Source organism: Macaca mulatta, chromosome 11 (genome assembly GCF_049350105.2).
Source record: "Macaca mulatta isolate MMU2019108-1 chromosome 11, T2T-MMU8v2.0, whole genome shotgun sequence".
Classification (NCBI taxonomy): domain Eukaryota; kingdom Metazoa; phylum Chordata; class Mammalia; order Primates; family Cercopithecidae; genus Macaca; species Macaca mulatta.
Genome location: NC_133416.1, coordinates 117,034,024 through 117,048,364, shown reverse-complemented (window position 1 = coordinate 117,048,364; position 14,341 = coordinate 117,034,024). Strand labels below are relative to the sequence as shown.

Genomic DNA, 14,341 nt, shown 5'->3' with positions numbered 1-14,341 from the left:
GACGGCGGCGGCCCGCGGGGCGGCGTGGACGCCCGCGGCGCCGGCTGGGGCATCACCGCGGGCCTCGACCCCGAAATGGCGCTGCTGGCCGAACACCTGCTGAAACCGCTGCCCGCGGACAAGCAGATCGAGACCGGGCCCTTCCTCGAGGCGGTGTCCCACCTGCCACCCTTCTTCGGTGAGCCGGAATGGAGGGGGGAGGCGGCCCGCAGTCCCACACGCACCCGAATCCTTCCCCTTAGTATCCCCTAAACATCTCTGCCCTAGACATCCCCAAGTCCTGTTTCCCCAGTCACCCAAGATCCTCTTTACCTCCACTCACCCTAAAGTCTCCCTTTCCCGGACCACTCCCAAGTCCTCTCCCCTCTAAACATGTCACATCCTCCCTGTCCTCTCCAAATCCCCCCTCTCCCTAGACACCTCACAGTCCTCCATATCCCCCAAATGCCCCCTGATCATCCGTCCCCCCAACACCCCTTACTCTTCCATCTCCATCTCCCCTAGGCATTCTCTAATCCACCATCTCCCCCAAAGACTCCTGCCCCTTCTTCCCCAAAGTGCTTCTTTCATCCCTGGCGCTTTCTGATGGCTCTCAACTCCCTCACCTTACAATGAATCTCCCCATTTCATAAGCTTTCTCTTTAAACGCTTCCAGCCTCTCCCTCATGGGACCTACGAACCCTTCCTTCTTCCCTCAGAATTCCCCCATTCCAGATCAAAGACTCCCGTCTCCCCCTCCAAGGGTAGGAAGCCTGGTAAGGCGGGGACAGGAAGGGTGTTTTGAAGGTGGAATTGCAAAACTCCAGGGCCTCTTTCTAGGGGAAACCACCTTAAGTTTTTCCTCCTTTTAGGACGGGGATGAGGGTTGTGGGGGGAGCTGTTTTGTGAGGTGACATCAGACATACAGAGCTTGGCACCAATTCCTCCCTCAGTTTAGGCTCTGCAAGAGGAAGCCCCTCCCCTGTATGTCGTGCTGAAGTTCCTGGGCGCATTGGGAAGGCGGTCCACTTTCAGATCCTCTTTTCCCACTCCCTCAGCCTAGCCCAGCCCACCCAAGGCCCCGGATGGAAAATGGGAACCAGAAACCAGCACCACTGCCCCTGCCCGTTGCCTTTTGGGTCCCAGGTAAAGGGTGCAACCGGAGCCTCTATTCTCCTCCTTCATGTGGGCTCTGTCCTGGCCTGCTGATTCACTTGGTGGCCTTGCAGGAAGATACCAGCCCCCAGGGCAGAGTCCAGCTGAAACTCACAGACAGGAGACCTTAAGGCAGTCTGACTTAGTGGGCAATGAAGTTTGTTGGAGGTGGTAGTTCCCACAGTGTCCTGAGCTCTGGGATGGTTGTGGTTACCAGGAGTCTGTAGTTCCCTTCCTTCACCTCTTGAGCCTCAGTGTCCCCAGCTGTGAAACGGGGATGCTAATCTCCTAGGCCAGCTGTGAGGAGTAGATGAGGTGGTGTGTGTAAAGCACTGAGGCCATAAGTGCCAAATAGGTCTTTGCTGTAGGGGGTGTGGTTATGAGTTCCTGAATCCAGTTTTGGTTCCTTGCTAGAGTGATTAATCAGTGTTTAAGGGAGTGCAAATTGTCTGGTGTGTATGATTCCAGACCTGGGTGAGCAATCTGAGATCGAGGGCTTGTTCTTTTACATCCACTCTGTGTCCCCGGTGCCCAGAACAGTGCCCGGCACATAGCAGATGCTCAGTCAATACTGCTGAATGCACAAAACTTTCTTATTATCAGTGTTACAGTCTTGAGATAATACTGACTGTCCAGGCAGGGACTTGGGAGCGAACCGGCCCTAGCATTGAAAAGTTGTTTAATTTTGTGACTGAGTTGTTGTTGTTTTTTTTGCTTGCTTGTTTCCTCTTTGGTTCCAGGAATAGTTACAAGTCAGAGCCAGCTTGCTCTGGACAGGGATTCAGAATCCATTTGTCAGTGGTTCTCAACTGAGGGCAGTTTTGCCCCTGAGGGGACATCTGACAATGCCTGGAGGCATTTTTGTCACAACTGTGTTGGGGGATGGGACGTGGGGTGTCTTGTGGGTAGAGGCCAGGGAGCTGCTCAGCATCCTACAGTGCACGGGACAGTCCTGCCACAACAAAGAATGATCTAGCCCCAAACATCAGCAGTGTCAAAGGTGGAGAAACCCCAGGTTAAACTGTGGCTTTTTCTTCCCTTATTTTCAGTGAGGTTGCACATCCATTCTGTATTTGGGGGTATCATCATTTGATGAAATTATCTGGCTGGTTTTGGAGGAAAGAGGGAGGTGGCAAGCCAGAGCCAGCAGTCATCTGGTGCCAGGGCTAAAGAGCATCTCCTCCTCCCTTTCCTTGGTCTCAAAGGACCCTTGTCTTTGTTGCAATCCCTGTGCTGTGGGTGTCACATCTATTGACAGAAGTACCATTTACACAGAAGCCTCAGTGGGGTTGGTCCACAATGGGTTAACCACCACAGGGCCCTCTGCCCACCAGAGCTGTTTACTGTTCACCAGAGAGGCTAATTCTTAGGACTCTAAAGAAAAAAAAAAAGTGATAATTCATTTGAACCATTATTCTCTTCTGTGGGGGGAGGAGAATTGCTCCTGAGGGTTGAAGACTTAAGCTTTAGGAGGATTCTTCCACGAGTGACTTTTCTCTGGGACATCTGATCGAGATCATTTGTCAGCTGTGATGCAGGGGCTTTTTCTAGATCTTGGGAGCATCTGGTCACCTGGATGATCTGGGTGGTGTGTGTGTCTCTTGAATGGAGCTGCTCTGGGGTGAGGGACACCAGGAGTCTGAAACACCTTGCAGTGACAGTTTCCTCCAAGTAAGGGATTTTTCACCATGGCACTGCCAACATTGGGACTAGATGATTCTTTGTGGTGGTGGGGCTGTCCTGTGCATTGTAAGATGTTTAGCAGCATCCCTGGCCTCTACCTACCAGATGCCAGTAGCACCCCCTCCCCAAAAATATCCCCAGGGAGGCAAAATCACCTCTGAGAACCATAGCTCTAGATATAAATATGACTAAGAGCCAAAAGCTGTGTTTTAAAAAAGTATTTAATTCTGCAAGGAAGATCTGTCGATTGGAGGAAAACTGAGCAAATACAAATGATACATAAAAATCTCCCTGTCACTCACTGAGCACTTACTATGTGCTAAGTACTCTATCCAGATTTGTTCACTTAATTGTCTGACAACATTTGAGGTGGAGTTTTAAAGAAATAATCTCTGCTGGGATTTCAGAATATTTTCCTTCTACATTTACATCCATCTTTTTTTTTTTTTTTTTTTTGAGACTGAGTCTTGCTCTGTTGCTCAGACTGGAGTGCAGTGGCATGATCTTGGCTCACTGCAAGCTCCGCCTCCCGGGTTCATGCCATTCTCCTGCCTCAGCCTCCCGAGTAGCTGGGACTACAGGCACCTGCCACCACGCCTAGTTAATTTTTTTGTATTTTTAGTAGAGACGGGGTTTCACTGTGTTAGCCAGGATGGTCTGGATCTCGTGACCTCATGATCCGCCCGCCTTGGCCTCCCAAAGTGCCAGGATTACAGGCGTGAGCCACCGCGCCCGACCCTCTACATCCATCTTTTTGGGGGAAAAAAAGTATGGGCTGGTGCGGTGGCTCACACCTGTAATCCCAGCACTTTGGGAGGCTGAGGTGGGCGAATCTCTTGAGGTCAGGAGTTTGAGACCAGCGTGGGCAACATGGTGAAACCCTGTCTCTACCAGAAGTACAGAAAATTAGCTGGGTGTTGAGGTGAACACCTATAGTTCCAGCTACGTGGGAGGCTGAGGTGGGAAGATCACTTGAGCTTGGGATGCCGAAGTTGCAGTGAGCTGAGATTGTGCCACTACACTCCAGCCTGGGTGACAGAGCAAGACCCTGTCTCAAAAAAAAAGAAAATCTACATAAAGCCTAATTATCGGTTATTACTGGTTGACTGAGTGAGACCCTGTCTCAAATAAATAAACAAATAAAGTAAACAAACAAGTATAATCTGCTTTTTTCTATCCAACAATATAGCATGACCATCTTTTTATGTCAATCCTCTGTCTTTCCTTTTCTTTCCTCCTTTTCCTTCCTTCCTTCCTCTTCCTTTCCTTCCTTTCCTTCTTTCTTTTCTTCCTTTCTTTCTTCCCTCCCTCTTTCTTTCCTTCCTTCCTTCCCTCCCTTCCTTCCTTCCTTCCTTCCTTCCTTCCTTCCTTCCTTCCTTCCTTCCTTCCTTCCTTCCTTCCTTCCTTTTCTTTCTTTCTTTCTTTCTCTTGCTTTCCTTTGTCACCCAGGCTAGAGTGGTGCAGTGATGTGAACTCCTGAGCTCAAGCAATCTTCCCACTTCAGCTCCCTGAGCAGCTAGAACTACAGGCATGTGCCACCATGCTTAGCTAATTTTTTTAATTTTTATTTTTGTAGAGACAGGGATCTTATTATGTTGCTCAGGCTGGAGTGCAGTGGCATGATCTCGACTCACAGCAACTTCCACCTCCTGGGTTCAAGTGATCCTCATGCCTCGGCCTCCCAAGTACCTGGGATTATAGGCGCATGACTCTATGCCCAGCTAATTTCTGTATTTTTAGTAGAGACGGGATTTTACCACTTTGGCCAGACTGTTCTTGAACTCCTGACCTCAAGTGATCCATCCACCTCAGCCTCCCAAAGTGCTGGGATTACAGGTGTGAGCCACTGCACCCAGCCAATTGTATTGTTTCAATGCGGTATAATGTATTAAACCAATCCCCTACTGCTGGACATTCACATTGCTTCTTATGTCAGGCTCTGGTAGACAGTGCTGCAGTGAACATCCTTGTATACACTTCTGTGTACACTCCTTTGGTTATTTCTCATTTTTGGAAGTGAAACTGCAGAGCTGAAGAGTGCTTTAACCTGTTAGAGTAGCCACATTTCTTAAACCTTTGTTAGGTGTTGTTTGTGACAGCATTAGTTGGGCTTGCTTCAGTGTGCGTTGGCAGTGGGCCAGCCTCCTGCCTGCCTGGCTTAGAGGATCCATATCTTGGGCCTGCCCTTCCTCCTTATCTCTAATTGGAATCTCCCAAGTTGTACAGGTTTTACTACATCCACTTAGAGGCCAGCCCTTTGTTTATCTTCTCTCTGTACCTTGACCCAGTAATCAGATCTTTCCTGACCGATCAGTTTGCAAGACTGACTTTTGGGAGGGCTCCTTCTCATTTTGAAGGTCAATTTTGTGGCTGTTCTAAAGCATTAACAATGGGAGGGCAGGGGCATGGAGACTTAGGTAACATCTAGTTCTTGACACTCCCTGTCTAGAAGCCTGTGTGGTTCCCTATCATCCCAGCTTGGAACCTGTGCTTCAGCCTTTGTGAATGGTTTCCAGCCCCACACGTGCCACTATTGTCATACTCTTGCCTCCAGAGCTTCCCCACATTAGCCCCTCTGCCTGGTGGACCACTCTGCTCTTCAGCCCACCTCCCTCCTTTTGCCTGTCTAGGTTCTACTAATTCTTAAGGAGTCACATTATCCAGAACATCTCTCCTGACCCTCTTAGACGCCCATAGACTGTATCATATTCTGTGAATTTGAGTTATTTCAGTGCGTTGCGCTCGGTGCTAGTACTATTCGCTGAATGACTGCTTTTCATTCCATTCTCATTCTTCTGGGTTCTTGTTGAAGATGCTGGGCCCTTTTCTCTTTTTCCAAATTAAAATACATGACTAGGCCGGGCACAGTGGCTCATGCCTGTAATCCCAGCACTTTGGGAGGCTGGGGCAGGTGGATCACCTGAGGTTGGGAGTTGGAAACCAGCCTGGCCAACATGGAGAAACCCCGTCTCTACTAAAAATACAAAAAAAAATTGACCAGGCATGGTAGCATGCACCTGTAATCCCAACTACTCGGGAGGCTGAGGCAGAAGAATCCCTTGAACCTGGAAGGTGAAGCTTGCGGTGAGCTGAGATTGCACCACTGCACTCCAGCCTGGGCAACAGAGTGAGACTCCGTCTCAAAATAAATAAACTAAACTAAAATAAGATACATGACTAAATTAAAATACATAACCCCCTTCATAGCCTGTATTTGTGGCAGACATCATCAATCGATCATGATGCTCTTTTCCCCTTTGAGCCTAAACATAGCCTCGGCATCTTTCTTAACACAGCCACTCCAGGTCAGTTAGAGTGGTGCGTGAGATGATACCTGTTTGCTCTCACTGTTTAGGGAGAGACTAGAGATGGAAGAGCTGAAGGTCATGATTTCCACCTCTCAGTTCTTGAGATCCAAATTCTGGGGTTGATTTTTCTTCATGCCTCTTACCTTAATTAAATGGATGTCTGTGGAATCTGGCCTTCTAGGCATCTGGCACTCATTAAATAGTCCTGGAGTGAACCCAGAAAGAGTGGTTTTCCATCACTTTTGGTCCAGTGCTTGTTCCATTTTGGGGAAGTGGAGCAGTGGCAGCCTAGAATCAGAGATTTCTCTTGTTTTACAGCCAAAGAAACTGAGGCCAGAGAGGTTAGGTGACTTGCTCAGGGTCACACAGCCAGTGAGTGACCAGTAAAGCCAGACTAGAACTCAAGCCTCTGGACTCCTTATGTGGTGCTCTTGCTGTCATGCCTGCTGTCCTGGCTTTCTCTCTGGTAAAGGACAGGACCCCCAGTGGAGCCAGCCTGGTTGGGTACTTGAGGAAATCCAGTGGTTCTGCTGGCACCATGGTGACTTGTTCACATGACAGGTGGCATGGGTGCCACAGACCAGACATGCAGGTTTGCTCTGAGGTGTGTAATGCTTAAACAGCCTGCCAAGCTGGTCTGTAACTCCTATTTGAATGTAAATTAGAAAATGACTGGGGTGTTGAAATCATCTTGTGGGAAAAGCCCCAAACAAGTTGGCTGGTTGTGTGTGTGTGTGTGTGTGTGTGTGTGTATGTGTGTTTTGTTTAAGAGACAAGGTCTTGCTGTATCGCCCAGACTGGCATGCAGTGGGGTGATCACAGCTCACTGCAGCCTCCAGCTCCTGGGCTCAAGTGATCCTCCTGCCTCAGCCTCCTGAGTCGTTGGGATTATAGGCGTGTGCCACGGCGCTCAACTCTTGCTTTTTTTTTTTTTTTGAGACAGAGTCTTGCTCTATTGCCCAGGCTGGAGTGCAGTGGCATGATCTCAGCTCACTGCAACCTCTGCCTCCTGGGTTCAAGTGATTCTCCTGGCTCAGCCTCCCCAGTAGCTGGTATTACAGATGCGCACCACCATGCCCAGCTAATTTTTTGTATTTTCACTAGAGATGGGGTTTCACTGTGCTAGCCAGGCTGGTCTTGAACTCCTGACCTCAGGTTCCGCCCACGTCAGCCTCCCAAAATGCTGGGATTACAGGCGTGAGCCACCGCGCCCGGCCTCAGCTCTGGCTTTTTCCTTCATCTGGGACATCAGGCTAACTGGGAACCAGCCCCACCTGAACCCCTTGATCTGTGAGTTAGAAGCTCCCCCACTGCAACAAGCATCCTCTGAGATTTGGGACCACCTACCACAGCCTTGCAATGTTTTCTGCTTTGTTTTAAATTTTAAGTTAATGCTAATACCTGTTTATTTTTTGGTTTTGTATAGAGCGGGGGTGTCCAATCTTTTGGATTCCCAGGGCCACATTGGAAGAATTGTCTTGGGCGACACATAAAATACACTAACGCTAACGATAGCTGACGAGCTAAAAAAAACAAACAAACTCAAATCTCATAATGTTTTAAGAAAGTTTCTGAATTTGTGTTGGGCCACATTCAAAGTGGTCCTGGGCCACATGCAGTCCACAGTCTGCGGTCTGCGGGTTGGACAAGCTTGGTGTAGAATATCTCAAGAAAGACAAGAAACTGTGTTAACCCTCCTAATAAGCAGGTGAGTTATCATTTGGATTGACTGTTGAGAGCTGGATTCTGAGGAATGGGATTTCGGTTGTGTGCCTGGGATAGACCCTGAGAAGATGAAACAAATAATGTCTTGTTGGAGGAAGCACCCAGAGAGACACTTTCTGCAATGGCTGCTACAATTTTGAAACTGCTGGCAGACTTCAGAGATGCATTTGCAAGTAGTAAGTGAGGCTTTCTTGGCCTTCAGGAGCACCTGCTGTGTGCTAGTACCATGCTGGCGGGGCCCACTCTTGATCCCACCTGGCCAGAGAACAATCTGGAAGGAGGGCTGTTGAGGGCCCCGTTGTGTTTTTCTGTCCATGTGTGTAACAGCCCATGAGTTGGCTGTTTTTGAGGCTCAGAGGAGAGAAGTCACTTTGAGTCTGATTCTCTTCCTCTGACATCCATGCCCTGAACACCGTGTACGGATGAGTGGAAGGAAACATGGCGATTGGCATCTGGCTGAGCCAGCCTGAGCTTGAGAGGCCCTGAGGTGGCTTCCTTTTGGCAGCTCCGTTTCCCACCAGCTGTGTGGCAAAAGGCCCACATCCTAAAGGTCTAGGGCTGTCCGTCCTACCTGTGGAAAGATGTGGTGGCTCCAGGCAGGAGCACCAAAATCAATGCCTGACTTGGTGAATGACTGCTAGGGCACAGAGCCAGCTGCATGGCTGCTTAAGTCTGACAGTTGCTCCGGCAGCCTCGTTTATAATGTCCAAAGGCCAGAGTACATACAGACCAGTGGCACCCACCCACCCTGTCCTGGGATGGTGGTGATTAGATCTTTGTGTTCAGAAAAATCTGGCCCTTGAGGTCAGAGCCTGAGGTCTGGCCTCTCTGCTGCCGGAAGGAAGAGGATCGAGTAGGAGGGGAGAGACTACAGTTGCTTGCTAACTCATCTAGCCCCTCCTCTGCTGCACAGGGATGCTTGGAGGGATAGCCCTCCACTGTGAATCCCTTAGGGCAGAAGTCAGGCCCTCCCAGGACCTACCAATGGGCTTCTGCATCATGGGCGCCCAGCCTATATCCACGTGAAAAGGAATGGGAGGAATTAGTGACAAAGGGCTTTATAAAATATAACATACGACTGTGATCATAGCTAGCGTCATCTCTATTTTGACTGGCTCCTAGGATCAAGCATTCAATTAGACAGTAACTCATTTCTAATCCTCATGATGAACTTAGGAGGAATTTGGCACCATTTTCCAGAAGAGGAAACCGATGTTCAGAGAGATGTCCACAGGACTTTGCAGCAGGTCTAGCGCTGTAACAGGGGAGACCAACATCACATCAGGAAACAGGAAGATGTTGGAAGTCCTTTTTAGGGCAGAAATGTCCCTTGTAGGGGAGGAGGGGAAATGATAGGAAGTTCCCGGCTGGCATGACAGTGTGATTATTTCAATGAGCTTCTTAGAATGGAAATATTGCGGCCAGACGCGGTGGCTCATGCCTGTAATCCCAGCACTTTGGGAGGCCAAGGCAGGCAGATCATGAGGTCAGGAGTTTGAGACCGGCCTGGCCAACATGGTGAAACCCTGTCTCTACCCAAAATACAAAAAAAATTAGCCAGGTGTGATGGCGCAAGCCTGTAATCCCAGCTACTCGGAAGGCTGAGGCAGGAGAATCGCTTGACCCAGGAGGCTGAGGTTGCAGTGAGCTGAGATCACGCCACTGTACTCCAGCCTGGGACAGAGCAAGACTCTGTCTCAGGAAAAAAAAAAAAAAAAGAAAAAAGAAAAAGAAGAATGGAAATGTTGGGTCCTAGTCTTAGGTTTCATTGTTTCGGTAAAAACCTGCCAGAATGAATGTTAACTCCTTTTGTTACATACTTATGGTGGTACTTGTATGGAGGCCTTTTTTGTGGTTCTTGTTAGAGCGTTAACGGTATCTGAGCTTTTCAAAGTCATTGCAGTGGATCAGCCCTCTCTAGGGTCTTCTAGAAGCCTCTGCTTTCCACCCTGGCAGTTAGGCAGTTGACTCACACTTCCCTGTGTTCAGAAATGATTCATGTTCTGCCTTGCTGTTCCTCCAAGTTCCTTACTTCACTCCCTTCTGAGATCTCTGTCTTAATGGTCTGGAATACATTTGAAGTCATTATTTTATGATGGGGAGATTTCTGCTAATTTTACCCCTAACAATAAATCAATGAGTCAATAATTCTTTTTCTCCCTCCTGCCTTCCTTCCTCTCCTTCTGTTCTGATTTCTTAATCATTGGAATAATTGTTTTCTGGATTTTCTCTCTAAAGAAAAGCTTTGTCTGTTGACCATCCTGGCCAACATGGTAAAACCCTGTCTCTACTAAAATACAAAAAAAAAAAAAAAAAAATTATCTGGGCGTGGTAGTGCGTGTCTGTAGTCTCAGCTACTCAGGAGGCTGAGGCTGAGGAATCGCTTGAACCCGGGAGGTGGAGGTTGCAGTGAGCCGAGATCTCACCACTGCATTGTAGCCTGGCAACAGAACAAGACTCTGTCTCCAAAAAAAAAAAAAAAAAAAAAAGCATTTTCCCAACTGCATCATTGTTAGTTCAACACTGTTTTTTCCTGAACGGGGGCAATTATGGGACAAATAGTTGGCATGTCATGAGGGTAAGTTTGTCTTTCTGTCTTTTTTTTTTTTTTTTTTTTTTTTTTGAGGTAGTCTCGCTCTGTCGCCCAGGCTGGAGTGCAGTGGTGCAATCAATCTCGGCTCTCTGCAATCTCCACCTCCTGGATTCAAGTGATTCTCCTGCCTCAGCCTCCTGAGAAGCTTGGATTACAGACGCGCACCATCATGCCCGACTCATTTTTGTATTTTTAGTAGAGATGGGTTTACACTATGTTAGCCAGGCTGGTTTTGAACTCCTGGCCTCAAGTGATCCACCAGCCTTGGCCTCCCAAAGTGCTGGGATTACAGGCATAAGCCACTGCGCCTGGCCCGGGGATGAAGTTTTTAAAGCAGTATTTTGAATTGTTTTGTAAACATTCTTTCCTCTTTAGATAGTAGACTCAGAGTAGGAACCCGTTTTAGGAATGTAGGTAATCTCAAGGCTCGTATCCTTAAAAATAGGCCTTATTGTAAACTGAGCCATGACAACCCGCACCCCCAGATAAATAAATGATTCATCTCCATCAGCTGTAATTTGAGTGTCTTCCATTATGATCCTTGTAACCCAGGACCTATAAAGTTAATCTGCCTTATATGTTTAACAACTGAACTTTATTATTCAGCTATGAAAAAAAACATTGAATTTACAATAGAACCTCCCCACACCAGGCTTGTAGCATCACGACATGGGCATCCTGTTCTTCCTTTCTGGAAATAACTGTTTATGAATTGGGTTAGGTGTGTTCTGTCCTGAATCACACAGGCTGAAAGTGAAGCAAGCTGTGCATATTAAAGAGTGCTTTTTTGTTCCTGAACATTGTTCCTGAGATGAAATGAGAGGGTGGGCCAGGGCAGGGCAATTTGGTCACCTCGTTACTCAACATCAGGAACATCCCGTGTCGAAAGAGATGGCTGTTTGAAGAGGCAGGCATGGAGAGGCAGCTTGCATGGAAATTTCCAGATACATGCTGTGGTCTTGCTAAGAGCATAATGGCCAGTACTGTCCAACTCTCTTGAGGCCAGAAAAAGAGGAAATGAGGTTGGGCGCAGTGGCTTCTGCCTGTAATCCCAGTGCTTTGGGAGGCCAAGGTGGGAGGATCACTTGTGGCCAGGAGTTCAAAACCAGCCTGGGCAACAAAGTGAGACCCCATCTCTACAAAAAATTAAAAACAAAAAATTAGCTGGGCGTGGTGACATGTGTCTGTAGTCTCAGCTACTCCAGAGGCTGAGGCTGGAGGATCACTTGAGCCTGGGAGGTCAAAACTGCAGTGAGGCCGGGCGTGGTGGCTCACGCCTGTAATCCCAGCACTTCGGGAGCCCGAGGTGGGCAGATCATGAGGTCAGGAGATCGAGACCATCCTTGCTAACATGGTGAAACCCCATTTCTACTAAAAATACAAAAAATTAGCCGGGCGTGGTAGCGGGCACCTGTAGTCCCAACTACTCGGGAGTCTGAGGCAGGAGAATGATGTGAACCCAGGAGGCAGAGCTTGCAGTGAGCCAAGATCACGTCGCTGCACTCTAGCCTGGGTGACAGAGCGAGACTCCGTCTCAAAAAGAAAAAGAAAAAAGCTGCAGTGAGCTGTGATTGTGCCACTATACTGCAGCCTGGGTGACACAATGAGACCCCATCTCAAAAAAAAAAAAAAAAAAGAAATTAGTGTGATTCTGCTGTGTAGCATATGGTCACTGCTGGCTTATAGGGAATTCTGCTTTCTGGGCAATGTCACCCGTCTGAACTGTGGCAGAGACCCAGGCAGGAGGCCCCAGATAGCCCCTTGTCTAGTCAGAGTTGTCCCAAAGGCCATGCATGAAACCCCTCCTTGGTGCCTGCCTCCTCTTTGCAGGAGATTCTGATTCTGTTGGCTATTTGGTTTTTAAGTATCTAAAAGACTTTGGCTGGGCACGGTGACTCACGCCTGTAATCCCAACACTTTGGGAAGCTGAGGTGGGTGGATCGTTTGAGCTCAGGAATTTGAGACCACCCTGGGCAACATGGTGAAATCCTGTCTCTACTAAAATACAAAAATTTAGCCTGACATGGTGGTGTGCGCCTGTAGTCCCAGCTACTTGGGAGGCTGAGGCAGGAGAATTGCTTGAGCTCGGGAGGCGGAGGTTGCAGTGAGCTGAGATTGCTCCACTGTACTCTAGCTTGGGCTACAGAGTGAGACTCTGTCTCAAAAAAAATAAAAAATAAATAATTGAAGCACTGCAGGAAGAAGTAGCTGTCAACCACCAACAGGAGTTTAAAAAAAATACACAAAGTTGGCCAGGTACAGTAGCTCATGCCTGTAATCCTAGCACTTTGGGAGGCTGAGACTGGAGGATTGCTTGAGCCCAGGAGTTCAAGACCAGCCTGGGCAATGGTGTAGTGAGTCCCAGTCTCTACAAAAAGTAAAAAAAAAAAAAAAAAAAAAAATTAGCCCAGCATGGTGGTGCACACCTGTAGTCCCAACTACTCTGGAGGCTGAGGTGGGAGGATTGCTTGAGCCCAGGAGTTCCAGGCTACAATGAGCCATGATTGTGCCACTGCATTCCAGCCTGGGCAACACAGTGATACCCTGTCTCAAAAAAAAAAAAAGGATATACAAAGCTGTCCAGTTGTCCTAAAAGCCTGAAGGCACACCATCTAGAGTCATTTAGTGATGGTTTGAGGGGACCAGTGACATTTCTGGGCCACATCTTTATCATAACTCATATTTTTGATGATGGCCCTGTTTAGAAAGCTACAAATGGCTTCCACTATGAAAGCAGTGACATTTGTGTTACATTTTGATGAGCTCCATCCAGGATGGCTGAGCTACAATACCGATGGTGTATTTGTATTTGAGAGCCAGGCACAGGAGTGCACAGCTGTAGTCCGAGGTACTCAGGAAGCTGAGGCAGGAAGATCACTTGAGCCCAGGAGTTCTTGGCTGTAGTGTGCTACACTGATTGGGTGTCTGCACTAAGTTTGGCATCAATATGGTGACCTCCTGGCAAAGGGGACCACCAGGTTGCTTAAAGAGGTGTGAACTGGCCCAGGTTGGAAACAGCAGGTCAAAATTCCCATGCTGATCAGTAGAGGGATGGCACCTGTGAATAGCCACCGCACTCCAGCCTGGGCAATATAGCAAGACTCTTAAAAAAAATGGTAGATGGAAAATATTTCACTGTTTTCATTTGTTTTATTATTGAGATTAAGCATTTTTTCATTTCTATTGTGAATTGCCCACTGTTCTATAGGGCTGTTTTTTTTTCTTACTGATTTGTAAGAGCTCTTTACATATTAGGGATATCAGCCTTTTTTCTGTTACGCTTGTTACACAGACTCTTTACTGTCTGCCCCCAAGTTTTTTGGCTTTAGTTGGTGGTGGAATTTCTCCTCTCCCCCATATAGGAGGTTTCTGTTTTTTATAATTAGGTTTATTGGTTTCTTTCCTTGTGCCTTGTGAGTTGAGCAGCGTGCATTGGAAAAAGCCTTCTCCATTAAACAGAAGGGGCCATTTGCCAGCTGTTCCAGATAACCAAGGCTTTACTGTATTTGGAATCTGCTCATTCTAGTTGGGTCTGTGAAAGAAGATGGTGGGACCATATCTGATTTTTCTTTTTTTAAAGACAGCTTCAGGCCAGGCATGGCAGCTCACGTCTGTAATCCCAGCACTTTGAGGGGGCCAAGGCAGACAGATCGCTTGAGCCCAGGAGCTTGAGACTGGCTTGGGCAAAATAGTAAGACCCCGTCTCTATTTTTTTTTTTTCAGACAGTCTCACGCGTGATCTCAACTCACTGCAACCTCCACCTCCCAGGTGCAAGTGATTCTCTTGCTTCAGCCTCCCAAGTAGCTGGGATTACAGATTTGCACCACTACGCCCAGCTAATTTTTATATTTTTAGTACAGATGGGGTTTCACCATGTTGGTCAGGCTGGTCTTGAAC

General features: G+C 47.9%; 1 protein-coding gene across 6 annotated transcripts in view; it reads left to right on the top strand.

The window, feature by feature from the left end:
• GLTP (glycolipid transfer protein) overlaps nucleotides 1–14,341 on the top strand; it is a 29,700-nt gene continuing 15,359 nt past the window's right edge. For 3 of the 6 annotated variants that reach the window (XM_077952535.1, XM_077952536.1, XM_077952532.1), the window contains exon 1: nucleotides 1–178. In XM_077952535.1, the coding sequence (XP_077808661.1) occupies nucleotides 76–178 (103 nt within the window). In that variant the 5' untranslated portion in view covers nucleotides 1–75. Of the gene's footprint in view, nucleotides 179–963; nucleotides 1,126–14,341 lie in introns of those variants that run through there. The other 3 variants (NM_001260790.1, XM_015152734.3, XM_077952533.1) reach the window with 3 other exon arrangements.